Source organism: Oncorhynchus keta, chromosome 14 (genome assembly GCF_023373465.1).
Source record: "Oncorhynchus keta strain PuntledgeMale-10-30-2019 chromosome 14, Oket_V2, whole genome shotgun sequence".
Lineage (NCBI taxonomy): Eukaryota > Metazoa > Chordata > Actinopteri > Salmoniformes > Salmonidae > Oncorhynchus > Oncorhynchus keta.
Window position 1 is genome coordinate 48,812,602 of NC_068434.1, and position 27,998 is coordinate 48,840,599.

Consider the following 27,998-nt stretch of genomic DNA (forward strand, 5'->3'; position numbering starts at 1 on the left):
GTGATACCTTTGAGTTGTAAATGCTTTGTATTGATAGTTGCAGGGTTGGAGTCCATTTGGAATTTCTGAGTTCAATTCAAACAATGCACTTAAATTGAATTGGCCACACCCCCATAAAGAAGCAGAATTTTAATTGAAGGAATTAGAATGGAATTCATACCAATTCAAACCATGGAGCATGAAAGTTTGGTTCATTTGACAATTATTTTATCAAAAGGATATATAACATATTAATGCAAAGAATACACATACTATTTAAAATATTAGTTTTGAATTATTACACATTTTGTTACAACCTGAATTCAAAATGAGTTAAATATATGTTTTATAACAAAGTGAAAAGTTTTAGCAAATTTATTGGAACTAAAATACAGATTTAATTTACATGCATTATCAGTCAAAAGTTTGGACACACCTACTGAGGTGTGTCTCCTCTAAACAGTTGATGTTGAGATGTGTCTGTTACTTGAACTCTGTAAAGCATTTATTTGGGCTGCAATTTCTGAGGCTGGTAACTCTAATGAACTTATCCTCTGCAGCCTGTGGCGGTCCTCATGAGAGACAGTTTAATCATTACCTCTTGATAGTTTTTGCAACTGCACTTGAAGAAACTTTCAAAGTTCTTGATATTTTCCAGATTGACTGACCTTCATATCTTTTACAGATTATTGTATGTGTGGGGTACTCCTGAACTTATTTAAGCTTGTCATAACAAAGGGGTTGAATACTTATTGACCCAAGACTAGAGCCGTGGTTGCCGGTGTCGGTCTCATGGCAATTGACCAATAATTAACATAAACACATTTAGCATCTCCTGGCTTCCACACATAGCCTACAAGCCATTTTAGTCTAATAAATGCATGTAATATAGCCTAAACCTTCACAATAAATCCATTATTTGTTTTAGACAGGTCTATAGAAACATGATATGAAGAAAATGTATTCTATTTCAGAAGAAAATAATTGCATACTCTAAGTTGTCTTTAAGTTGTTCCTAATGTGGCTGTGCCAGATGGATGTGGGCTACACTAGTTCATTTAGCAGACAAGATTTGCCTATAATTCCGTGTCATTATTTGATATTATTTTATAGTATGAAGAATACAATTGAACAAAGCTGAATAAAATGTAAATATTTTCTCCAAACATTTGAGGGAGTGCGCACATGCGGCTATTATGTGTTAAGCTGTTAATAAAGAAATAGGTACTCCTATATGCTTAATTTAGAGTTACTAATGTAACTTTAGTTGTTCTACAAACGTCCGGGCTATATGTTTTGATGTTTAATACATTGTAAGGCTGCATGATTCTAATGATGGAAAAATTCGCTTGAAAGGCATGAGCTCTGCGTTGTTTTTTGCGCAGGCTGTACACACTCCAATAGTCTCTCATTCACAATTTGACAAACACTTGATAATGCCACGAATTTCCCAGCAGCATTCCCTTTGTGGCCATAATGCACCCTAAAAAAACATGCCTTTTGCGGACCGGAGTGCTGCGTTGTGTCCTTCTCCCCGAGTGTACTACGCAATCCGAAGCGTCTCTCACTCACACTGCTCTCCGTCAGGTGATCGGGGACGCAACCGCGTGCGTCCTTATCCAATTCCGAGGTGCATACTGAAAATATTGGAAGAACTGTCAACCAAAATATGAGTATTCCTAACAAACAGAAAAAGCACTAGCCTATGTCAATCTACTCTCCCTCATAGTACAAAAGTCGATCTATTCTATGTAATAAATAAATATTACAAACATAGTCTGGGACAGTTGAAGGATGCGATAGATCCCAAATTAATACAACCACTAGCATTAAAAAAAACAGTTTTATACAATGTGGCTGACGCAACAGATCAGAACAATTAGCTTAAAATGTTGATAATCTGTTAGGCTATTTCTTCGCATTATAAACGCAGCAATGCGCTCATGCTAGTAGGCTGTACGCGGGAAACACCATTATCAAAAGTGATCACAAATGCAATTATGTATGTAATGCTTTTATTATAAATGTGCATTTTTATGGTGAAAATCATCTTCCCCAAACTTGAAACTCACGCGCTGCTTATATATGTCAATTAGGCTCCATACCCTTGTAAAAGTGGATTATGTGCTTAATTTAAAAGTTATTTGGCCACTTTAGTTGTGAAGGCATTGTTTCATTCACAAGTGATAATATACGATTCACAAGTGATAGGCTAATATTCTCACCGTTCAGAATAGCCTTGATTTCATCTTGTCTTTACATATACTAAATAGTATATGTGTGACATTTGTTTAGATTTAGAATGGACCTGTATCGAAACAGGGGCAGCGGAAATAATTACACGTCATTACATTACATTTAAGTCATTTAGCAGACGCTCTTATCCAGAGCGACTTATGCACTTCCAGTTGAAGTCAGAAGTTTACATACACTTAGGTTGGAGACATTAAAACATGTTTTTCAACCACTCCACACATTTCTGGTTAACAAACTATAGTTTTGGCAATTCGGTTGGGACATCTACTGTGTGCATGACATAAGTACTTTTTCCAACAATTGTTTACAGACAGATTATTTCACTTAAAATTCATCGTATCACAATTTCAGTGGGTCAGAAGTTTAGATTACACTAAGTTGACTGTGCCTTTAAACAGCTTGGAAAATTCCAGAAAATTACATTCAAGGGTTTTTCTTTAGAAGCTTCTTAGAGGCTAATTGACATAATTTGAGTCAATTGGAGGTGTACCTGTGGATGTATTTCAGGGCCTTCCTTCAAACTCAGTGTCTCTTTGCTTGACATCATGGGGAAATCTAAAGAAATCAGCCAAGACCTCAGGAAAAGAGTTGTAGACCTCCACAAGTCTGGTTCATCATTGGGAGAAATTTCCAAATGCCTGAAGGTACCACGTTCATCTGTACAAACAATAGTGTGCAAGTATAAACCCCATGGGACCACACAGCCATCATACCACTCAGGAAGGAAGACGCATTCTGTCTCTTTGAGATGAACGTACTTTGGTGCAAAAGGTGCAAATCAATCCCAGACCAACAGCAAAGGACCATGTGAAGATGCTGGAGGAAACAGGTACAAAAGTATCTCTATCCACAGTAAAACAAGTCCTATATCGACATAACCTGAACGGCCGCTCAGCAAGGAAGAAGCCACTGCTCCAAAACCGTCATAAAAAAAGCCAGACTACGGTTTGCAAATGCACATGGGGACAAAGATCGTACTTTTTGGAGAAATGTCCTCTGGTCTGATGAAACAAAAATAGAACTGTTTGGCCATAATGACCATCGATATGTTTGGAGGAAAAAGGGGGAAGCTTGCAAGCTAAAGAACACCATCCCAACCGTGAAGCATGGGGTTGGCAGTAGCATGTTGTGGAGGTGCTTTGCTGCAGGTGGGACTGGTACACTTCACAAAATAGATGGCATCATTAGGAAGGGAAATGATGTGGATATATTGAAGCAACATCTCAAGACATTAGTCAGGAAGTTAAAGCTTGGTCGCAAATTTATTTATTTATTTTTCACCTCTATTTATTAACTAGGCAAGTCAGTTAAGAACAAATTCTTATTTTCAATGACGGCAAAGGAACAGTGGGTTAACTGTGGGTTAACTGCAACCTTGTCAGCTCGGGGATTTGAACTTGCAACCTTCCGGTTACTAGTCCAATGCTCTAACCACTAGGCTACCCTGTGGTTAGTGGCCATCACAAAGCCCTAACCTGAACCCTACAGAAAATGTGTGGGTAGAACTGAAAAAGCATGTGCGAGCAATGAGGCCTACAAACCTGACTCAGCTACACCATCTCTATCAGGAGGAATGGGCCAAAATTCACCCAACTTATTGTGGGAAGCTTGTGGAAGGCTACCTGAAACGTTTGACGCAAGTTAACTAATTTAAAGGCAATGCTACCAAATACTAAGTGAGTGTATATAAACTTCTGACCCACTGGGAATGTGATGAAAGAAATAAAAGCTGAAATAAATCATTCTCTCTACTATTATTCTGACGTTTCACATTCTTAAAATAAAATGGTGATCCTAATTGACCTAAGACAGGGCATTTTTACTAGGATTAAATGTCAGGAATTGTGAAAATCTGAGTTTAAATTTATTTGGCTAAGGGGTATGAAAACTAAGGGGTATGACTTCAAATGTAAATAGCGAATGGAAGATGCTTTCCCCCGTGGTTTATTATCATGCCAGCCAAATAGGCTATACTCCTGTGGTAAATATAAGCAATATGCTTAATATTAGGAAAGGTGAGAAATAAATATAGTAGGCCTAGCCTATAGAACGATGATGGGATCCTCCTCTTTTTATTAGTGGCCATCAGTCTGTTTTTTCCTGCGATTGCATAGCCTATAGAAATGTTGCGCAACATGAGCTCTCATAAAGTGTTTGATTAAATTTTCATAAACACTTGTATTAGATGTCAGAATGATTAGAGGGACAATAGAATGCTGAGTAGGCTACTAATTACCAGCAGCATCGGAGCTTGGAGAATCCTAATTATGGTGACTAAACGGTCATGTGGAATTTGACTGTCTTCATGGCTTGTGACCGCTGGTTTGGTGGTAATACGGTCACCGCAACAACCCTACTAAAGATATTTCAGCTTTTGATTTTTTGGTTTTGTAAAAATGTAAAAGAAAAAGATTGCTACTTTGACATTATGGGATATTACATTCAGACTGTTACAATAAAATGTGGGAAAAAATCAATATTGAATATTTTCTGGAGACACTAATTGATAACTGTATAACAGTATTTTTTCTTTGTCATGATATTAGATTGTTCCCTTCCATACTGCAGTGTTTGATATAATCAATTCTGGGAAATGTATTTTGATATTTAAAAACATTAAGGGAACTATGAACTGTTATAGACAACCCACAACAATGTTAGAATATTTTTCAGGCCACTATAATTCTAGAAAATTGATTTAAGAGAATGTGTTTTATATTTCTAAAGCTCATTGTCCTAAAAATATATATATGTATATTATTCTAACATGTTGTAGGTTGTCTATTATAATTCATAGTTAATACTTGTTAAATATCAGAATACATTTCCCAGAATGCATTAGAAATGTTTCCCAGAATGCATTCCCAAAAATGTTACAACCTTATGCTACATGGTATTGGTAACTATACGTGAAGTCAAAATAAACATTTCTATGGTGATGTATAAAGGCACAAGGTGAGACCCAAATGCAGACACAGGAGGCAGAATGGTCAGGCAGGCGGGTACAAAGTCCAGAAACAGGCAAGAGTCAAAACCGGAGGACTAGAGAAAGGAGAATGCAAAAAGCAGGAGAAGGGGAAAACCGGTGGTTGACTTGGAAACATACAAGACAAACTGGCACAGAGAGACAGGAAACACAGGAATAAATACACTGGGGAAAATAAGTGACACCTGGAGGGGGTGGAGACAATCACAAAGACAGGTGAAACAGATCAGGGCGTGACAGTGATTTGTAGAATAAATAGTGCATTTGAGTCTAAATTAATTAAATTAATTAAATTCTACTTCCTTCAATTCAAATTCTATTAATTCTGCTTCCTGTGGGGTGTGGCCAATTCATATTCAAGAATTTAATTGAAATTAAATGGCAATTCACAACTCAATTCAGAATTGATCCCAACCCTGGATAATTACTTTTATTGTTTGTTTCATAACTGTGTGGATTATTAATGTCTCCCAATCTCCAGTTACAGTATAATATTGAATGACTATGTTATCTTCAGGAGACAGAGATTCAGATTCCCGTGACGGATCTGACAGAGTTGACAGAAGAGTTGAATAACAGCTCAGAGGCGGGTACTTCAATTAGAGGTAGGACACACGGATAGATGGATTGATGGACCGACATACTGTAATAAAGCTTGAGAGAGAGGTGGGACAAGTACTGGGTTGGGCAGAGTAGTGTAGCATAGTGCATTAAGCGGAATGGCGTCAGAGGTCTGAACATACCAAAACACAACCACAATGTAAGATATTTTATTAGATATTAAAATTCATAGGACAATGTGGCCCATACGGAAAAATTATATTGACAGATATTTTAACATGTATTTAATTATATGTAAATTACAGATATATAAATATATGTTTAAGCATTATATGAACATATATTTAAATATTAACCAGCAGGTCTGCTATGTAGAGGCAGTGAAAATAGCTGAAGGAGTAAGAAGTGAGATGGCTGTGGATGGCCGTGGATGTCCCACAGTCTGCAGGAGTGCCATGCAAGAGAAGGATCCCAACACATGAACAGTGGATAAAAAATATTATGAAAGACCAGCATTGTAATTTAGAATTCCGTAAAGTAAGTGTGGAAGAGGTGAAAAAAGTATTGTTGTACACCATCAATGACAAGCCACCGAGGTCTGACAACTTGGATGGAAAATTACTGAGTATAATAGCGGACGATATTGCCACTCCTATTTGCCATATAAATTTAAGCCGAATTTAAGCCCTCAGTGTGTGCCCTCAGGCCTGGAGGGAAGCAAAAGTAATTCCGCTACCTAAGAATAGTAAAGCCCCCTTTACTGGCTCAAATAGCCGACCAATCAGCCTGTTACCAACCAATAGTACACTTCGAGAAAGAATTGTGTTTGACCAGATTCAATGCCAATCGACAACAGACTTTCAACACGCTTGTAGGGAAGGACATTCAACAAGCACAGCACTTACATAAATGACTGATGATTGGCTGAGAGAAATTGATAATAAGATTGTGCGGGCTGTTTTGTTCGACTTCAGTGCGGCTTTTGACATTAACGATCTGGAGAAACGTATGTGTTATGGATTTACACCTCCTGCTATATTGTGAAACAAGAATTACCTGCCTTAACAGAACACAGAGGGTATTCTTTAATGGAAGCCTCTCCAACATAATCCAGGAAGAATCAAGCAGCTCTCTAGGCCACTTACTTAAAAAAAAAAAAAACCTACTAACGAGTAAGGCCAGTGTGTCTATGTATGCAGATGACTCCACACTATACACGTCCTCTACTACAGCGACTGAAATGACTGCAACACTTAACAAAGAGCTGCAGTTAGTTTCAGAATGGGTGGCAAGGAATAAGTTGGTACTAAATATTTCAAACCTAAAAGCATTCACTAAACCTTATAAACCTCAACAAAATCTTGTAACAAATCGTGTGGAAATTGAGCAAGTTGAGGTGACTAAACTGTTTGGAGTTACCCTGGATTGTAAAACTGTCATGATCAAAAGATATTGATACAACAGTAGCTAAGATGGGGAATGTTAATAATAATACAGTGTCCTCCACTAATATTGGCACCCTTAGTAAATATGAGCAAAACAGGATGTGAAAAAAGTCTTTATTGTCTATGTGTCTACACCAAACCCACTTCTGGTGTTTGTTTCCAAAAAGCTCTATTTTGGTCTCATCTGACCATAGAACCCGGTCCCATGGAAAGTTCCAGTAACGTTTGGCAAACTATAGGTGCTTGAGCTTGTTGTTTGATCAAGTAAAATAAAAGTGTATTTGTCATGTGCGCTGAATACAACAGGTGTAGAACTTACAGGGAAATGCTTACTTACAGGCTCTAACCAATGGTGCAAAAAAAGGTATTAGGTGAACAATAGGTAGGTAAAGAAATTAAACAACAGTAAAAATACAGGGCATTTACAGTAGCGAGGCTATAGAAGTTGCGAGGCGACATACAGACACTGGTTAGTCAGGCTGATTGAGATAGTATGTATGTACCATGTAGATATGGTTAAAGTGACTATGCATATATGATGAACAAAGAGTAGCAGTAGTGTAAAAGACGGGTTGGTGGGTGGGACACAATGCAGATAGCCCGGTTAGCCAATGCGCGGGAGTGCTGACCTTCCTCTGTGTGCAGGCCTTCCTCTGACACCGCCTGGTGTAGAGGTCCTGGATGGCAGGCAGTTTAGCCCCAGTGATGTACTGGGCCATACGCACTACCCTCTGTAGTGCCTTGCGGTCAGAGGCCGAGCAATTGCCGTATCAGGCAGTGATGCAACCAGTCAGGATGCTCTCGATATTGCAGCTGTAGAACCTTTTGAGGATCTCAGGACCCATGCCAAATCTTTTTAGTCTTCTGAGGGGGAATAGGCTTTGTCGTGCCCTCTTCTCGACTGTCTTGGTGTGTTTGGACCATGATAGTTTGTTGGTGATGTGGACACCAAGGAACTTGAAGCTATCAACCGGCTCCACTACAGCCCTGTCGATGAGAATGGGGGCGTGCTCAGTCCTCCTTTTCCTGTAGTCCAAAATAATTTCCTTAGTCTTGGTTACGTTGAGGGCTAGGTTGTTATTCTGGCACCACCCGGCCAGGTCTCTGACCTCTTCCCTATATGTTGTCTCGTCGTTGTCGGTGATCAGGCCTACCACTGTTGTGTCGTCTGCAAACTTAATGATGGTGTTGGAGTCATGCCTGGTCATGCAGTCGTGGGTGAACAGGGAGTACAGGAGGGGACTGAGCACGCAGGGGAGCTCCAGTGTTTTTTTTTATGGTAACCCTCCCAAACAACTTGTGGTTAAACTTCTTAATTATTGCCCTGTTAGTGGAAAGGGGCATTTTCAACCTTTGAGCTATTTTCTTATAGCCATTTCCTGATTTGTGCAATTTAACAACCTTTTGTTGCACATCATTACTGTATTCTCAGGTCTTTCCCAGAGTGATGGATGACTCTGGGAACTTGGCCTGTGTGTCACCTCATATTTATACCCCAGTGAAACAGGAAGTAGTCTTAATCACTCAGATGAACTAAAAAACGTAAAATATGAATGGGAATATACTTCAGTTAGATTGCCAATAATTGGGCACACGTTTCGGAAATAAAAAAAAATTCACATACATTTTACTTCAATTAAAGGTTTGATTTTTGTGAATATTTTGAATGAAAGACCAAGAGGATAAAAATAAAAATACAAATTTTCACAACAAATATCAAATCATAGACTTCATTATAACATAATAACACTCAGAAATACGAGCCTTAGGTCATTAATATGGTAAATTCCGGAAACGATAATTCGAAACAAACGTTTATTCTTTCAGTGAAATACGAACCCTTACGTATTTTATCCCTAAGTCCAAATATTGCTGTTACATTGCACAACCTTTAATATTATGTCATAATTATGTAAAATTCTGGCAAATTATTATGGTCTTTGTTAGTGTAATATTTGTGTTGTGGAGAAATGACCAGGCAGGAGACAGTTAGTTTTTCGTTTAGTCAAAACCCCTCGTGCTCCACAGTTCGCGGCATTCCAGTGCGCATGTGCATTTCCTATTAGGTGTAGTAACGTAACACTGCCGTAATGCATTACTGCTTTGTAACAGCACAGTAACTAATATAAACAGATGTAGATTCTAGATGTATCGGCCTGCAGCAGTTGGTGAAGCGGATGCAACAATTTTTTTAAACATTTTATTTCACCTTTATTTAACCAGGTAGGCTAGTTGAGAACAAGTTCTCATTTGCAACTGCGACCTGGCCAAGATAAAGCATAGCAGTGTGAACAGACAACACAGAGTTACACATGGAGTAAACAATTAACAAGTCAATAACACAGTAGAAAAAAAGGGGAATCTATATACAATGTGTGCAAAAGGCATGAGGAGGTAGGGGAATAATTACAATATTGCAGATTAACACTGGAGTGATAAATGATCAGATGATCATGTACAGGTGGAGATATTGGTGTGCAAAAGAGCAGAAAAGTAAATAAATAAAAACTGTGGGGATGAGGTAGGTGAAAATGGGTGGGCTGACAAGTTTGCCACAAACTTTCCGTAATAGTTCAGGAGCCCCAAAAATGACCTCAGCTCTGAGATATTTGTGGGTGCTGGAGCGTTTACGATTGCTTCCACCTTGCTGTTGGTTGAGTGCAGGCCTTGTGCATCAATCTTGTATCCGAGATACTCCACTGTCCTGGAGGAACTCACACTGCGTTTCATTCTCACTCCGTATTTCTCCAGTCTTGACATCACTTTGTCCAGCACTACAAGGTGCTCTCCAATGGTTGGTGCTGACACGAGGATGTCGTCCATGAAGCACACGACATGGTCTATACCGTCCAAGATCTGATCCATTGTTTGTTGGAATATCGCTGGAGCTGTCGAGATTCCATAGGCCAAGCGATTGAATCTGAATAGCCCCTTGTGTGTATTGATGGTCAGATACTGTTCTGACTCCGGATCCAGCTGCAGTTGCTGTTAAGCGAATGCCAGGTCCAGCTTACTGAAAACCGTCCCACCAGCTAGAGTGGCAAACAGATCTTCAGCGTTTGGTAGTGGATATTCCTCTGGTAGTATGCAGCGATTTACTGTGACCTTGTAGTCACCGCACATTCTGACGGTCTTGTCTTTCTTTGGGACTACAACAATCGGAGCGGCCCAGTCGCTCCTCGCTACTTTCGTTATTATGTTATTCGTCTGTAGGCGGTCCAGTTCCTTCTCTACTGCTTCCTTAAGAGCATAGGGAACTGGACGTGGTTTGTGAAAGATAGGCTTGGTTCCTTCTTGCACTCTGACTTTTGCTGTGAAGTCTTGTATTTCACCGTAGCCATCTTTAAAAAGTTATTTGTGCTTCTCCAGCATGTTAGTGAGTGTAGTCTGACTCACTGGTTTGTCATTTGTCAGACTGAAGATTTCTCCCCAGTTCAACTTGATCTTTTGTAGCCAGTTTCTGCCTCGCAAGGCTGATTTTTCACCTTTAACAATGACAAGCGGTAGCGTCCACTCCTTCCCCTCATACCGGACTGGTACCTGGAACTGCCCTAACACAGGAATAGTGTCACCAGTGTATGAAGAAAGGTGGATGGACGCGGGCTGAAGAGGGCACTCTTTCAGTTTTTCTTTGTAGAGTCTCTCTGGAACCAGGGATACAGACGCTCTTTTTGGTGAAGTAGGCTTTGATTCAATGAGAAATGAACAGGCACCCCATCGATTATATGCAACGCAGGACAAGCTAGATAAACTAGAAATATCATCAACCATGTGTAGTTAACTAGTGATTATGTTAAGATTGATTTTTTTTTATATGATAAGTTTAATGCTAGCTAGCAACTTAACTTGGCTTCTTGCTGCACTCGCGTAACAGGTAGTCAGCATGCCATGCAGTCTCCTTTTGGAGTGCAATGTAATCGGCCACAATCGGTGTCCAAAAATGCAGATTACCGGTTGTTCTGAAAACATTAAATCGGCCCTAATTAATCGGCCATTCCGATTAATCGGTTGACCTCTAGTACAGAGTCCCATTATCAGCAACCATCACTACTGTGTTCCAATAGCACGTTGTGTTAGCTAATCCAAGTTTATAATTTTAAAAGGCTAATTTATCATTAGAAAACCCTTTTGCAATTATGTTAGCACAGCTGAAAGCTGTTGTTTTGATTAAAGAAGCAATAAAACTTGCCTTCTTTAGACTAGTTGAGTATCTGGAGCATCAGCATTTGTGGGTTCGATTACAGGCTCAAAATGGCCAGAAAGACCTTTCTTCTGAAACTTGTGAGTCTATTCTTGTTCTGAGAAATGAAGGCTATTCCATGCGAGAAATTGCCAAGAAACTGAAGATCTCGTACAACGCTGTGTACTACTCCCTTCACAGAACAGCGCAAACTGGCCCTAACCAGAATAGAAAGAGGAGCGGAGGCCCTGGTGCACAACTGAGCAAGAGGACAAGTACATTAGAGTGTCTAGTTTGAGAAACAAGATGCCTCACAAGTCCTCAACTGGCAGCTCCATTAAATAGTACCCGCAAAACACCAGTCTCAACGTCAACAGTGAAGAGGCGACCCCAGGATGCTGGCCTTCTTGGCAGAGTTGCAAAGAAAAAGCCATATCTCAGACTGGACAATAAAAAGAAAAGATTAAGATGGGCAAAAGAACACAAACACTGGACAGAGGAACTCTGCCTAGAATGCCAGCATCCCGGAGTCGCCTCTTCACTGTTGACAGCCGCGACCGGGACTTAAACCCGGGCTCTGCGAGTGTCAAGCCAACACGTTAACCATTTCACCAAGAGGTCAGAATAGCTTGACAGTCATCTCAGAAGTGGGATGGCACTCGAGAGGCCATTGTAGAGGATTGTATACGTGAGGGACTTGGTATAGAGAAAAGGGGTGGGTAACACCTAGCGAGCTCATCAAGAGGTTCGGAACTCTTAGCATAATGGTTTAGGTGTTGGCTTAACAGTTGCTGGACCTGGGTTCAACCCCACCAAACACCCACACACAACCAGACATTGGTTGATTTATTGATTGGAGACAGCTTGTCAAAGAACATTTCCTTGGAATTGTTTTACCTGCATAAATATGGGGTCAATTTCACGCCATATGTATTGAATTGAAAATGAAATAAATCATGAACATGAAAAATAAAGTTGAGAATGTAAACATTATATTTTTGAGGACGGGTGAAATAATGGATGTTGAAATCAAAAACCAAACAATTAAAATAAACATTTATAGAACAATATTTGAAAAAGAATGCAAAGATATTTTCGGTTAAACTTTCCCAGCAACTAATCCTATTGAATACATTTTGCCTACACTCTTGCCTGCATGTACTACCTTTTGGTTACGCTACTCGTATCTTTGTTTTCGATGTCTGTTTCTTTCGAGTTTTGGCATTATTTTTCTGTGAAGGGAGGGGTTTAGAGGGAGGTGTAGACAGTGAGTCTCCATTGGTCCTCTATTTTTGGAGTGAAGGTTCGTCTTGACCCAATCAATGAACATGATAAACTTTGAAAGCAAAGATACGAGTAGCGTAACTAAAAGGTAGTACATTCAGGCAAGAGTGGAGGCAAAAATGTATTCAATAGGATTGGTTGCTGGGAAAGTTTAACCGAAAATGATTTTTTATCATTTGTCATAAGAGTTTTGCTCTCGCTTTAAAATTATTTGCTTACAAGTTTTGTGGTTTTGCTTTTGATATCTTATTTTTGTTTACAATTCTATACATTTTGCTTTCAATTGTTTGGTTTTTGATTTCAACATCCATTATTTCACCAGTCCTCAGAAATACAATGCTTACATTCTCAACTTTATTTTCATGTTCACGATTTATTTTATTTTTCAATTCAATACATATGGCATGAAATTGGCCCCATACAGCAAACCTAATGAATAATGCTGGAAATGCCAGTTACAAAACTGAGAGAAAAAAACTGTCCCTACCTATAAATTACAGACTATATGCAAAACACAGGGCATCCTGTGAATGGACATGTCCAAACCTCGGTATGAATCTCTCATATCTTCTTTCCACCATCATAATTCACATTAACACATGTGAGCCTTGGAAAAAGCTAAATGTGTGTGTCCTGACAAAGCATCCGCGAACTTGTATCCTTTTATTTTTTATTCAACTAGGCAAGACAGTAAACAACAAAATCTTATTTTACAATGGCGGCCTTCTCCGGCCAAACTTCCCCTAACCCGGACGACGCTGGGCTAATTGTGCACTGCCCTATGGAACTCCCAATCACGGTCGGTTGTGATACAGCCCGGGATTGAACCAGGGTCTGTAGTGATGCCTCTAGCACTGAGATGCAGTGCCTTAGACCGCTGCGGCACTCGAGATCCTTGCTGAGAGAGTCCTGTTGCTAGTCGGATGTCTGTCTGTAGCTATTCCATTACAGCTATAGTTACTGCTAACTTACAGTGAAAGTACTGATATAGTTATCCTAGTGAAAGTGCTGCTATAGTTATCCAGTGAAAGTACTGCTACAGTTGCTGTATCCCAGTGTACTGCTATAGTTATCCAGTGAAATTACTGCTACAGTTACTGTATCCCAGTGTACTGCTATAGTTGTCCAGTGAAAGTACTGATATAGTTATCCTAGTGAAAGTATGGCTATAGTTATCCAGTGAAATTACTGCTACAGTTACTGTATCCCAGTGTACTGCTATAGTTGTCCAGTGAAAGTACTGCTACAGTTGCTGTATCCCAGTGTACTGCTATAGTTATCCAGTGAAAGTACTGATATAGTTATCCTAGTGAAAGTATGGGTATAGTTATCCAGTGAAAGTACTGCTACAGTTGCTGTATCCCAGTGTACTGCTATAGTTGTCTCAGTCAGATGAATGGGACTTAACCTTGCCCTTCCGTCATAGATTCACCCACTGACAGCTATGCCATCAATGTATTATAAGAACATTTATTTCAGTCTCAGATGTTACATTCACCACCCCCACCCACCCTCTATCTAGCTCTCACAAACTCTGTCTCCTTCATACATACAGCTCAGGATAGGAACGTTTCTTCCCTTTCTTCAATCTCTGTGAAAAGTGTAGTTTCACTCCCAGTCTGGAACTATTTTAGAGCAGAGACATGTTTGTCAAGCTGAGAAGATTAAGACGTGGCGAAAAAAGTCTGACAGACAGAGACATTATTATGATCAAACAATTCAAATTGTAACTTTCCCTTTCTAAGGTCACAGTGCCTGTGCGATAGAGATGGAGCTTTGGGTGTGACCCTGGCATAATTTGTCACACCACACACACTTAAGGGAGAGGAAGAAAGAAAGGGAAAAAAACTGACAGAAAGACAGAGTTAAAGAGGGGCAAGAGAGGAGTGAGCGCTACGCATAGAGAAGGTATAGCTGTTTATGCATGGTTCTCATTAAATCTCTAGGGAGTTTCTTAAGGATAGAGTAACAACATTAGCTTGGGGAGTTTCCTGAAGAAACGCAGGTGTATCAGCGACTGGTTTATGACCCCTATTTACACTAGATATGAATCTGTAACCCCTCCCTCTCCCTACGTCTCTCTAGGTGTCCCACTTTTCCCTACCCCTCAACCCACCTCCTTTCCCCCTACCCACCCCTCTCCTAACTGACTGACTGTGCTTTTTATGTGTGTCTGTTTTAGTGCCCCCCTACCCCTCTCCTCCTAATTGTGTTTAGTGTTCCTGTGATTCAGACGTTGCTCCCCAGACGACGGTTATGGCGGTGCCCACATCTCCGCTGTCTTACCCCTCTCCGCCATCACCCCCCCTGCTCCAGGCCAGACCCCCCCAGGGTGCCCTGGTGCCCCCCGTCAGGAGGTCTCAGCGCCAGAGAATCATGCGCTCCTACAGTGACCCTGTACTATTGGACCTGGCTGCCAAAGGTAAGGCAGGGTTACCCATGCACACACACACACAGTGGCTCCGACAGTCAAAAACACGATTATATCAACTTTATAGTTCCTCAGTAAATCTACAGTCTCTGCGTGCGTGTGTTTTAGAATCTCCTCATTCTCTGAAGAGTGTAACTACATTTACAAACATTTCCCTTGCACAAATTCACATTTAATATGATACCATTTGGCAGACACTTTTATCCAAAGCGTGTGTACAGTTTTAGTGTGGGTAAGCCCCAGCAGTGGTTAAACCCATGATGCTGACATTGCAAGTGCCATGATCCACCACTGAGCCACACAAGACCACAGTTTTTGCAAGAAAGGAAACAAATGTTTATTCCTTCTGACAGGGAAGGGAGTTCAAAAACATGGCTCATTAGATTTTATAGTGGGATTACATGATAAAATACAACAGATGTTTTTGTTTGTTTAATATTCACTCAGCAATAGATCAGAAACAAACACTTGAAATGTCAATTCACATTGTAACGAAAAAGAAGAAAGGAGGACCAAGGCACTCTTCATATAATTGATTAAAATGCCTTGATTAGTAAGGCATGTTCAATAGAAACAAAGTTTTTTTTTAAACCGCCGCGTTCTTTGGAATTGGCCATATGGAATGTTCGCTTTTAGCCTTTTGGGGTGAAAGCTGTCTGCCCTCAGAATGGTTTTCCCATCTGTAGGCTTCCTAAAGATAGATCTGTGCAAACAGCCTTTGTCATTTTTACTAATGTTGAGGTCCCAAAAATGAATGTTATGTTTGCTGTACTCTATAGTTAGTTTGATGTTAGGGTTAATGTTGTTAAGGTATTGGTGGAAGGAAGTAAGTTCATCTTCTGAGCTGGACCAAAACAGGCAAACATCATCAATACAGCATCCCCACCATATAATCCGGTCAAAGAACTGGTTATTAGACTGATCCAAAATGAAGTCATTTTCCCATTTACCCAAGTACAAACCAGTGTAGGAAGGGCTGTAAGCAAGCTCCCATGGCACACCCTTTTACCTGTTTAAAAATACTGTCCTGAAAGATAAAGATGTTATGATTAAGAGTCCATTCAGTCAGAGAGACAATGAATTCTGTAGGAGGCATCTCAGCCTCAGGTCAGGTACTCAAAAAATGGTGCATAGCTGCCCATCCTTGTTCATGTTCAATGGTGGTGTATAGAGACTCCACATCCATGGTGACTAAAAAGGAAGCTCTACCTATATTGTTCAATTCCTTCATTTTGTTCAACACATCTGTGGTATCTTGACGATAGGCTGGGAGGAACGTCAGAAAAGGCTGAATAAAGTAATCAATGTACTTAGAGATGGGTTCTGTCAGGCTTTCATTACCACTAATGACTGGTCTGCCTGGGGTGTTTTCAAGATTCTTGGAAGAAGTTAAAACGAAGCCATACTGCCATTGAAAAGACATTTGAACTCCTTGTCTGAAATGTAGCAATTCTCCTTAGCTTCTGTGAGGATCCCTTTCAATTAAGTTTTTAGGTCCTCTGTAGGGTTGAAGGTTGGTAGAATTCATCATTATCTAATTGACGGTAGGCTCCTGTCACATATTTGTCTTTACTCCACACTACTGTAGCACCACCGTTGTCTGCTTTTTTAACCACGATCTGTTCATTTTTGGACAATGATTCAACTGCATCCCGCTCTGTCTTAGAAAGATTACGTCGTGTTTGGTTGGAGTAAATTTTACCCTTAAACTGTCACGCCCTGGTCGAAGTATTTTGTGTTTATCTTCATGTATTGGGTCAGGCCAGGGTGTGGCATGGGGTTTTTGTATTGTGGTGAGTTTTGTCTTGGGGTGTTGGTATTGGGATTGTAGCTTAGTGGGGTATCTAGCAAAGTCTATGGCTGTCTGGAGTGGTTCTCAATCAGAGGCAGGTGTTTATCGTTGTCTCTGATTGGGAACCATATTTAGGCAGCCATATTCTTTGAGTTTGTTGTGGGTGATTGTCCTTAGTGTCCTTGTTCCTGTCTCTGAGTTAGTTTACACTAGTATAGGCTGTTTCGGTTTTCGTTACGTTCTTTGTTTTGTAGTGTTTGTATTTAGATTCGTGTTACGTTTTGTTCATTAAACATGGATCGCAATCTACACGCTGCGTTTTGGTCCGACTCTCCTTCACACCTAGAAAACCGTTACAGAATCACCCACCCCAAATGGACCAAGCAGCGTGTCAACAGGCAGGAGCCACAGGAGAAGCAACAAAGGCAGCAACAGTGGCGCAATGAGGATTGGACATGGGACGATATATTGATGGCAAGGGTTGCTACACATGGGAGGAGATCCTGGCGGGAAGGGATCGCCATCCATGGGAACAGGTGGAGGCAGTGAGGAGAGCAGAGGCAGCCGGAGAGAGGAGCCGGCGATATGAGGGAACACGGTTGGCAAGGAAGCCAGAGAGTCACCCCCAAAAATTTCTTGGGGGAGGCTCACAGGGAGTAGGGCTACGCCAGGTAGGAGACCTGCGCAAACTCCCTGTGCTTACCGGGGGGCTAGAGAGACCGGGCAGGCACCGTGTTATGCAGTGGTGCGCACGGTGTCCCCAGTGCGGGTGCATAGCCCGGTGCGGTATATTCCAGCTCCTCGTATCGGCCGGGCTAGAGTGGGCATCGAGCCAGGTAAGGTTGGGCAGGCTCGGTGCTCAAGAGCTCCAGTGCGCCTGCACGGTCTGGTCTATCCAGTACCACCTCCACACCCCAGCCCTCCGGAAGCAGCTCCCTGCACCAGGCTTCCTGTGTGTCCTCGGTCTAGTACCACCAGTACCAGCACCACGCATCAGGCCTACAGTGCGCCTCGCCTCTCCAGCGCTATCGGAGCCTTCCTCCTCTCCCTGCGCTGCTGGAGTCTCCTGCCTGTTCAGCGCAGCCAGAGCCTTCCTCCTCTACTGCGCTGCTGGAGTCTCCTGCCTGTTCAGCGCAGCCAGAGCTGCCAGCCTGCATGGAGCAGCCAGAGCTGCCAGCCTGCATGGAGCAGCCAGAGCTGTCAGTCTACATGGAGCAGCCAGAGCTGCCAGTCTGCATGAAGCAGCCAGAGCTGTCAGTCTGCATGAAGCAGACAGAGCTGTCAGTCTGCAAGGAGCTGTCAGTCTACATGGAGTAGCCAGAGCTGTCAGTCTGCAAGGAGCTACCAGTCTGCAAGGAGCTACCAGTCTGCAAGGAGCTACCAGTCTGCACGGAGCTGCCAGTCTGCAAGGAGCTGCCAGTCTGCAAGGAGCTGTCAGTCTGCAAGGAGCTGTCAGTCTGCATGGAGCAGCCAGAGCTGTCAGTCTGCAAGGAGCTGCCAGTCTGCATGGAGCTGCCAATCTGCATGGAGCAGCCAGAGATGTCAGTCTGCATGAAGCAGCCAGAGCTGTCAGTCTGCATGAAGCAGACAGAGCTGTCAGTCTACATGGAGCAGCCAGAGCTGTCAGTCTGCAAGGAGCTGTCAGTCTGCAAGGAGCTGCCAGTCTGCAAGGAGCTGCCAGTCTGCAAGGAGCTGCTAGTCTGCAAGGAGCTGTCAGTCTGCACGGAGCTGCCAGAGCTGCTAGTCTGTAAGAAGCTGCCAGAGTTGTCAGCCTACATGGAGCAGCCAGAGCCGCCAGTCAGCGTGGAGCAGCCAGAGCCGCCAGTCAGCATGGAGCATCCAGATCTTTCAGTCTGCCAGGATCCGCCATTCAGCCAGCCTCTTCCAGATCTGCCAGTCAGCCAGACTCTTCCAGATCCGCCAGTCAGCCAGACTCTTCCAGATCTGCCAGAACTGCCAGTTGGCCAGGATCTGCCAGTCGGCCAGGATCCGCCAGTCAGCCAGGATCCGCCAGATCCGCCAGTCAGCCAGGATCTGCCAGTCAGCCAGGATCTGCCAGTCAGCCAGGAGCTGCTGAGACCACCAGCCAGCCAGGATCTGGTAGATCTATCTACCTGCCTAAGCTTCCTCACTCCTGAGCTTCCTCTCACTCCTGAGCTTCCTCTCACTCCCGAGCTTCCTCTCACTCCCGAGCTTCCTCTCACTCCCGAGCTCTCACTCCCGAGCTTTCTCTCACTCCCGAGCTTCCCCTTAGTCCCGAGCTGCCTCAGTCCCGAGCTGTCCTTCAGTCCCGATCTGCTCCTCAGTCCAGTGGGGTTCTGGGTGAGGACTTACTAGGCCATGGTCGGTGGCGAGGGTGGACTATCCAGGGACGCGAGGAGAGGGACTAAGACATTGACTGAGTGGGGTCCACGTCCCGCGCCGGAGCCGCCACCATGGACAGACGCCCACCCGGACCTTCCCTATTGTTTTGAGGTGCGTCGGGAGTCCGCACCTTAGGGGGGTTCTGTCACGCCCTGGTCGAAGTATTTTGTGTTTATCTTCATGTATTGGGTCAGGCCAGGGTGTAGCTTAGTGGGGGGATATCTAGCAAAGTCTATGGCTGTCTGGAGTGGTTCTCAATCAGAGGCAGGTGTTTATCGTTGTCTCTGATTGGGAACCATATTTAGGCAGCCATATTCTTTGAGTTTGTTGTGGGTGATTGTCCTTAGTGTCCTTGTTCCTGTCTCTGAGTTAGTTTACACTAGTATAGGCTGTTTCGGTTTTCGTTACGTTCTTTGTTTTGTAGTGTTTGTATTTAGATTCGTGTTACGTTTTGTTCATTAAACATGGATCGCAATCTACACGCTGCGTTTTGGTCCGACTCTCCTTCACACCTAGAAAACCGTTACATAAACAGATTCTCCACATCAAAATTCACTTTCCCTACAAGCTTTTGATCATATTAATCATATTCCGGCCTCTATTAGAAAATGGGACCGTCTTAGACAGTTAAACCAAAGGGAAAGTTTTGGGATTTACAAACTCCAGGCCACTAAATACCCGGGTTTATATGAAGATATGGATTCCTCACCCTTCTTGTAGGGTCGTGATGGGTCCATTTGCTGTCATCTAGTGGACATTTTGCTCTATTGCCCTCAGCTATGGTTAGACTGTTGTTGTTCATGTTTTGCTGTGTTCTAGTGTACTATGGAATATCTAGCTTTCTTATTTTTGACACTTCTGCCAGTCATATTTAAGGTTAGAACTACTTTTTAGTGTTCTGATACTTCTAGTTTGGAGTTGTATTTTTATGATAACATAGCTACAGTATTTCAATGTGTATAGTATTGCTTACTAGGTGTGTCCAATCAATTGTGTAACCACTCCCTCTTCCAATTAGGGCTAATTGATAAGCTGTTTAAAAGAGGACCTTGTATTCCTGTTTTTTTTTTGTACTCCCCGACGAAGGCCATACAGCCGAAACGTGTCTTTTAAAAACAACTTTGTTTCTATTGAACATGCCATCAATGCATTTTTTAATCAATTATATGAAGAGTGTCTTGGTCCTCCTTTCTTTTTGATGACCAATTTACCCCTTTTACCAAAGAGCACCTTCTATCTACCAAAATGTACTATTGTGTACCTTAGTAGCGCTTCCCTTCCTCCTCTTTCTCACATTGTAATGAATTCATTAAACAAGAAAAACATACATGTTGGTATGTTATAAAGTGCATTAAAAAGCTATATTTCTAAACTATTGTATTTAAAGGGATGTATGCGTGTGTGTACGTGCATTTTTGCGTGTGTGTGTGTGTGTGTGTGTGTGTGTGTGTGTGTGTGTGTGTGTGTGTGTGTGTGCATGTGTGTGTCTGTAACTGGCTGATCCACAGATAAACAATCTCACAGATCCATGTTGCCTTTTCGATGCATGGTAGGTCATTCCAACTGTACAACTGATGCGCAGGCTCAACGGTGACACAGTCCTCCTCTTCCCCACCTCCATTTTTAGGCTGTCCGGAACTCCAGAACCTACAAACCATATATAATGTTGAACTTTGAACTTATCCTCAATCATGTGCAAAGAGACTTACCTTCTGCCCACAATAGAATGACAGTGTCGATTTTCTTTTTACATTTATATTTTGATATACATTGTTGATATAACCATTTCCTGGTTTCCCTCAGAATCCTTGTCAGTCAGACCAATCAATACGTGTTGAAGAACTGACTGATAACAAACAGTGAAAGAAGAGAGTAAAAGGAGCGTTATGATACAACTGCACTGAAGGCAATTAATATTGACTTTTTTTCTGTTTCACTTCTGATTTGAAAATCTGAAGTCTCTCGCTCCATCTTTCTCACACACACACACACACACACACACACACACACACACACACACACACACACACACACACACACACACACACACACACACACACACACACACACACACACACACACACACACACACACACACACAAACCTGTTGTTTTTGATCACCTGCTATCCTCTTCAGACATTCCTCTCTGTTCTTCTCCCAGGTTTTATTCTCTTAGGAGAAGTACCAGCTGGGGTTAAACTTATTCCGTCCTTTCATACAGAGTTGGGAGAAAAAAGTGAATTGCTTTCCCTTCATTGGAGTGCACTGTTAGCTGATCCCCCACACACACACATGTACACTGTACAAACACACACACACACACACCAGGGGTAAAATATTAGTACCAGCAAAATAAATATTGAATATGAGCCTATGACAGTAATTAAAACAAAGATGCCAAAAAAACTGTAGGCTATTAAACTATTTACACTATGTATACGAAAGTATGTGAACATCCCTTCAAATTAGTGGATTTGGTTATTTCAGCCACACACACGGGTGTGTAAAACCAAGCTATGAGGTCGAAGGAATTGTCCGTAGAGCTCCGAGACAGGATTGTTTCGAGGCACAGATCTGGGAAAGGGTACCAAAAAACTTCTGCAGCATTGAAAGATCCTAAGAACACAGTGGCATTCATCATTCTCAAATGGGAACCATCAAGACTCTTCCTCGAGCTGGCCGCCCGGCCAAGCTGAGCAATCGGGAGAAGGGCCTTGGTCAGGGAGGTGACCAAAAACCCAATTGTCACTCTGACAGAGCTCTAGAGTTCCTCTGTGGAGATGGGATAACCTGCCAGATGGAAGCCAGATGGAAGCCACTCCTCAGTAAAAGGCACATGACAGCCCTCTTGGAGTTTGACAAAAGGCACCTAAAGACTCTCAGACCATGAGAAACAAGATGTTCTCCTCTGATAAAACCAAGATTGAATTCTTTGGCCTGAAATGCCAAGCGTCGTGTCTGGAGGAAACCTGGCACCTACGGTGAAGCATGGTGGTGGCAGCATCATGCTGTGGGGATGTTTTTTAGCGTCAGGGACTGAGACTAGTCAGGATCGAGGCAAAGATGAACGGAGCAAAGTACAAATGAAAACCTGCTCCAGAGCGCTCAAGTCATCAAACTGGAGCGACGGTTCACCTTCCATCCTGACAATGACCCAAGCACACAGCCAAGAAAACGCAGGAGTGGCTATGGGACAAGTCTCTGAATGTCCTTGAGTGGCCCCTATCAAACATCTCTGGAGAGACATGAAAATAGCTGTGCATCAACGCTCCCCATCCAACCTGACAGACTTTGAGAGGATCTGCAGAGAGGAATGGGAGAAGCTCATACATCATGGAAGCAGAACTTAATATTTGGTACAGAAACCTTTGTTTGCAATTACAGAGATCATACGTTTCCTGAAGTTCTTGACCAGGTTTGTACACACTGCAGCAGGGATTTTGGCCCACTCCTCCATACAGACCTTCTCCAGATCCTTCAGGTTTCGGGGCTGTCGCTGGGCAATACGGACTTTCAGCTCCCCCCAAAAATGTTCTTTTGGGTTCAGGACTGGAGACAGGCTAGGCCACTCCAGGACCTTGAGATGCTTCTTACGGAGCCACTCCTTAGTTGCCCTGGCTGTGTGTTTCGGGTCGTTGTCATGCTGGAAGACCCAGCCATGACCCATCTTCAATGCTCTTACTGAGGGAAGGAGGTTGTTGGCCAAGATCTCGCGATACATGGCCCCATCCATCCTCCCCTCAATACGGTGCAGTCATCCTGTCCCCTTTGCAGAAAAGCATCCCCAAAGAATGATGTTTCCACCTCCATGCTTCACGGTTGGGATGGTGTTCTTGGGGTTGTACTCATCCTTCTTCTTCCTCCAAACACGGCGAGTGGAGTTTAGACCAAAAAGCTCTATTTTTGTCTCATCAGACCACATGACCTTCTCCCATTCCTCCTCTGGATCATTCAGATGGTCATTGGCAAACTTCAGACGGGCCTGGACATGCGCTGGCTTGCGCAGGGGGACCTTGCGTGCGCTGCAGGATTTGAATCCATGACGGCGTAGTGTGTTACTAATGGTTTTCTTTGAGACTGTGGTCCCAGCTCTCTTCAGGTCATTGACCAGATCCTGCAGTGTAGTTCTGGGCTGAACCCTCACCTTCCTCATGACCATTGATGCCCCACGAGGTGAGATCTTGCATGGAGCACCAGACCGAGGGTGATTGACCGTCACCTTGAACTTCTTCCATTTTCTAATAATTGCGCCAACAGTTGTTGCCTTCTCACCAAGCTGCTTGCCTATTGTCCTGTAGCCCATCCCAGCCTTGTGCAGGTCTACAATTTGATCCCTGAGGTCCTTACACAGCTCTCTGGTCTTGTCCATTGGGGAGAGGTTGGAGTCTGTTTGATTGAGTGTGTGGACAGGTGTCTTTTATACAGGTAACGAGTTCAAACAGGTGCAGTTAATACAGGTAATGAGTGGAGAACAGGAGGGATTCTTAAAGAAAAACTAACAGGTCTGTGAGAGCCGGAATTCTTACTGGTCGGTAGGTGATCAAATACTTATGTCATGCAATAAAATGCAAATTAATGACTTAAAAATCATACAATGTGATTTTCTGGATTTTTGTTTTAGATTCCGTCTCTGACAGTTGAAGTGTACCCATGATAACAATTACAGACCTCTACATGCTTTGTAAGTAGGAAATCCTGCAAAATCGGCAGTGTATCAAATACTTGTTCTCCCCACTGTATTGTAGACTTGTCAACAGAGATGTTAGCATCTTGCAGATATTTCTGTCTTTAGCTGACACTCTAAGGTTCTTCTTAATTAACCTCATTGAGCATTCTGCGCTGTGCTCTTGCAGTCGTCTTTGCAGGATGGCCACTCCTAGGGAACAGTGCTGAATTTCTCCATTTATAGGCAATTTGTCTTACCGTGGACTGACGTTTAGAGATACTTTTGTAACCCTTTCCCTTTTCGAGGCATGGTTCACATCAGGCAATGCTTCTTGTGAATAGCAAACTCAAATTTTGTGAGTGTTTTTTATGGGACAGGGCAGCTCTAACCAAAATCTCCAATCTCGCCTCATTGATTCGACTCCAGGTTAGTTGACTCCAGACTCCAATTAGCTATTGGAGAAGTCATTAGCCTAAAGGTTCACCTACGTTTTCCAACCTGCACTGTGCCAAGTTTAAATTATGTATTCAATATAGACAAGAAAAATACAATAATGTGTGTGTTATTAGATTAAGACTTAGTTGAAGATCAGATCAAATTGTACGTCAAATTTATGCAGAAATCCAGGTAATTCCAAAGGGACACTGTATATGCAGTTGAAGTCGGAAGTTTCCGTAAACTTAGGTTGGAGTCATTTCCACTCGTTTTGCAACCACTCCACAAATTTCTAGTTAACAAACTATAGTTTTGGCAAGTCGGTGAGGACATCTACTGTGTGCATGACTCAAGTCATTTTACAGCAATATTTTACAGACAGATTATTTCACTTACAATTCACTCTATCACAATTCCACTGGGTCAGACGTTTACATACACTAAGTTGACTGTGCCTTTAAACAGCTTGGAAAATTCCAGAAAATGATGTCATGGCTTTAGAAGCTTGATAGGCTAATTCACATAATTTAAGTCAATTGGAGGTATACCTGTGGATGTATTTCAGTGCCTACCTTCAAACTCAGTGCCTCTGCTTGACATAATGGGAAAATCTAATGAAATCAGCCAAGACCTCAGGAAAATTGTAGACCTCCACAAGTCTGGTTCATACTCAGGAGCAATTTCCGAACGCCTGAAGGTACCACGTTCATCTGTACAAACAATAGTATGCAAGTATAAACACCATGGGACCACGCAGCCGTCATACCGCTCAGGAAGGAGACACGTTCTGTCTCCTGGAGATGAACGTACTTTGGTGCGAAAAGTGCAAATCAATCCCAGAACAACAGCAAAGGACCTTGTGAAGATGCTGGAGGAGACAGGTACAAAAGTATCAATATCCACAGTAAAGCAAGTCCTATTTACTCATTTTAATTCTTCAGAATGTCTTTGGAACAAGAGATACAAGGAATTGTAAAACGATTGTAAAACGTCTTCTCTTTTTAGTGAAATATAGGCTTAGCTGTGCCCAAATGGCACCCTATTCTCTGCACTACTTTTGACCAGCCCCTGCATCACTGAACATGGTTGGAGTGGAGTTACTGACATCAAAAACTCATAATTCCGGTGTCCCGGACACAGATTAAGTCCTTCACTAAAAACACAAAATGTACAGGACATTGAAACCTAACATAGACAAATGTGTACAATATAATCTTCTCTCTTACCAGATGCGTGGGCCACTTGTAGGTGTACTGCTGTGTTGGTCGTCGTATTGACATACGTAATTGGATCCTCACAGGTTTGTTTCAATCTCATGGATCCTAGGGAATAGGGTGTCATTTAGGACGCACACCTAGACTAGTGAAGTCATCACAGACCATTCACTAGTCACTTGTGATATCTTTGAAGAATGCTTTGTTATAGGCTAATGTCGTGTTTGATTCGTTAGAAGTGAGATCTGATCATCTACTCAGCATGACTGCAATAAAGACGTGTGTGTGTGTCATTTGCTAAACTGTAAAGCAAAGCTGACGCTTCCAACAGACGTCCCACTGCATGCCAGTCTACAGACACACTAAGCCCCTACCCCCTCTCCTTCTCAGTATTAAGTTGTGAGGCGGCCACACAGACCACCCAGACTTCCACCCAGACTTCCCAGTCCGCACTGGCCGCCCAGTCCTCTCGGACCCAGACAGTGACCCTCCGGCAGGGAGGTAGAGGCCCTCGGCGGCCCCGGCCCTCCTCCATGGTGGACTACCAGAGCTACAGACACACCCAGCAGCTGGTCAGTAGGTTCCTGGAGCAGCCAGTCCACTGCAGCCTGACCCCCGAGGTCCAGGAACTGGTGGACAGCATTCGCAGCGTGCTGCGCTCTGACCAGAAACAAATGGAGGAGGCCGTACGCTGTGCCAGCTACATAGAACAGGTATAGTGGCTACATAGAACAGGTAGAGGTTTACATAGAACCAGACCTGGGACAACTATAGTTTTACCTATGCTTCGTATAATATTTTTTTTTATAAATGGGGAAACAAATAGTTACTTTGAAGGGGACTCTGAATAAAGATCCAAACAAATGACTTTTACTTTACAAAACTATTTCAATGAAGAGCTCCGAAAGTTACTACTTTTTCTAAACTATTTAAATACAGATCTGAGAACACAACTTCTTAATATTTCTTAATATATTATTATATTATTTTATATATTATTAAATATATGATATATTATTAATTATATTATTTAAATAAAAAAAATATCCAGATCTTATGAAGCTATTGGATTTGCTGGTTTCAACTAATTGCAGGGCTGCATCTGCCACTTCATGTTGAAGATATAAATAGAATGAATATCTAACACAATCTCCAATCTATCTTAGTCATATTTGATCTACACAATACTATCTACTATTCTATCTGAACATTCTGTAAATATCTATTCTCCTGAATGTCTATTGCCCCAGGTGTTCATAATCAAGTCAAACCAATTAAACAATTATATTTTGTACAGATAACTATAAATAAGTTGTGACACTCAATCCAGACTCGGTTTCCCAAACTTGGTCCTCTGGACCCCAAGGGGTGCACCATTTTGGTTCATGCCCTAGCACTACACAGCTGATTCAAATAATCAACTAATCATCCAGCTTTGATCATTTGAATCAGCTGTGTACTATGCATTCCTTGGGGTCCCTAGGACAGAGTTTTGGAAACGGTGAATTAACCAATTATATTTTGCTAAGATAAGTATAAATACGTTGTGATGCTCAACTACTGTATGACTCTTTCAACATGCCACTGAAAAGGTAAAAAGCTGCAATTCACTTAATAATACCCGAAAATACAAAAGCCATTTGATAACATTGCAAATTGCAAGTCGAATTCTGAGCTAAATCAACTTCTAACCTCTTTGTCCATCTTCTTATTTCAAACACACTATAACATAGTTAAAAGGATAGTTTATGCAGAATACAAACCAACACGTTTCCCCCCCTACCTTGGCTGTAGTTGATATTTGTATGTGGTATATTTTGTTTCCTTTCGACACTTAGCCATATTTTGTTACTGTTAGTGTTCTCAGTAACGCTTAACATTAAACTGTTCCTGTGCCTGTGTAATAAAGCTGTAATTACTTTTGGAGCAACATGTTATTAGCATGTTGTTACATAATACTTTGGTAATTGCATTTTAATTGCATAATGAGCTGAGAGGAATAGTGACTGTTCCTTATTCCACGTACGTAATAACTCCATTATTATGCAATTATAAAGCAATTTCCAAAGTCATATGTAACAACAATGTTGCTATTGTAATAATCACAAAGTTAGTATATATAATAATTTCAGCTCACTGTTGTAGCTTTTTTCAAAATACTTTCAAAGATGATTTGGTTTTCTGTATGAATATGTATGAATATCAAAGAAAAAAGTTGCCTTTTAGTTTAAACTCTATATAAACTATATTTGACTATTTAAAGTATTTACAAAAGTTGGTATTTTCAAATAAACTACAAAATACAACTGTTTTCTGCCCAGGTCTGCATAGAACAGATAGAAGGTATATAGAACAGGTAGAGGAGTGGAGGACGGAGGAAGAAGGGGGTGAGAAGGATGAGTCG

At 42.0% G+C, this 27,998-nt stretch overlaps 1 protein-coding gene across 1 annotated transcript in view; it reads left to right on the plus strand.

Annotated features, from left to right (window-relative positions):
• Positions 1-27,998, plus strand: part of LOC118393559 (endosomal transmembrane epsin interactor 1) — a 69,994-nt gene that overhangs the window by 39,682 nt on the left and 2,314 nt on the right. Inside the window, exons 7-9 of the mRNA XM_035786324.2 lie at positions 5,739-5,826; positions 14,925-15,113; positions 25,985-26,307. Coding sequence (XP_035642217.1) covers positions 5,739-5,826; positions 14,925-15,113; positions 25,985-26,307 — 600 coding nt within the window. The remainder of the gene's footprint in view (positions 1-5,738; positions 5,827-14,924; positions 15,114-25,984; positions 26,308-27,998) is intronic.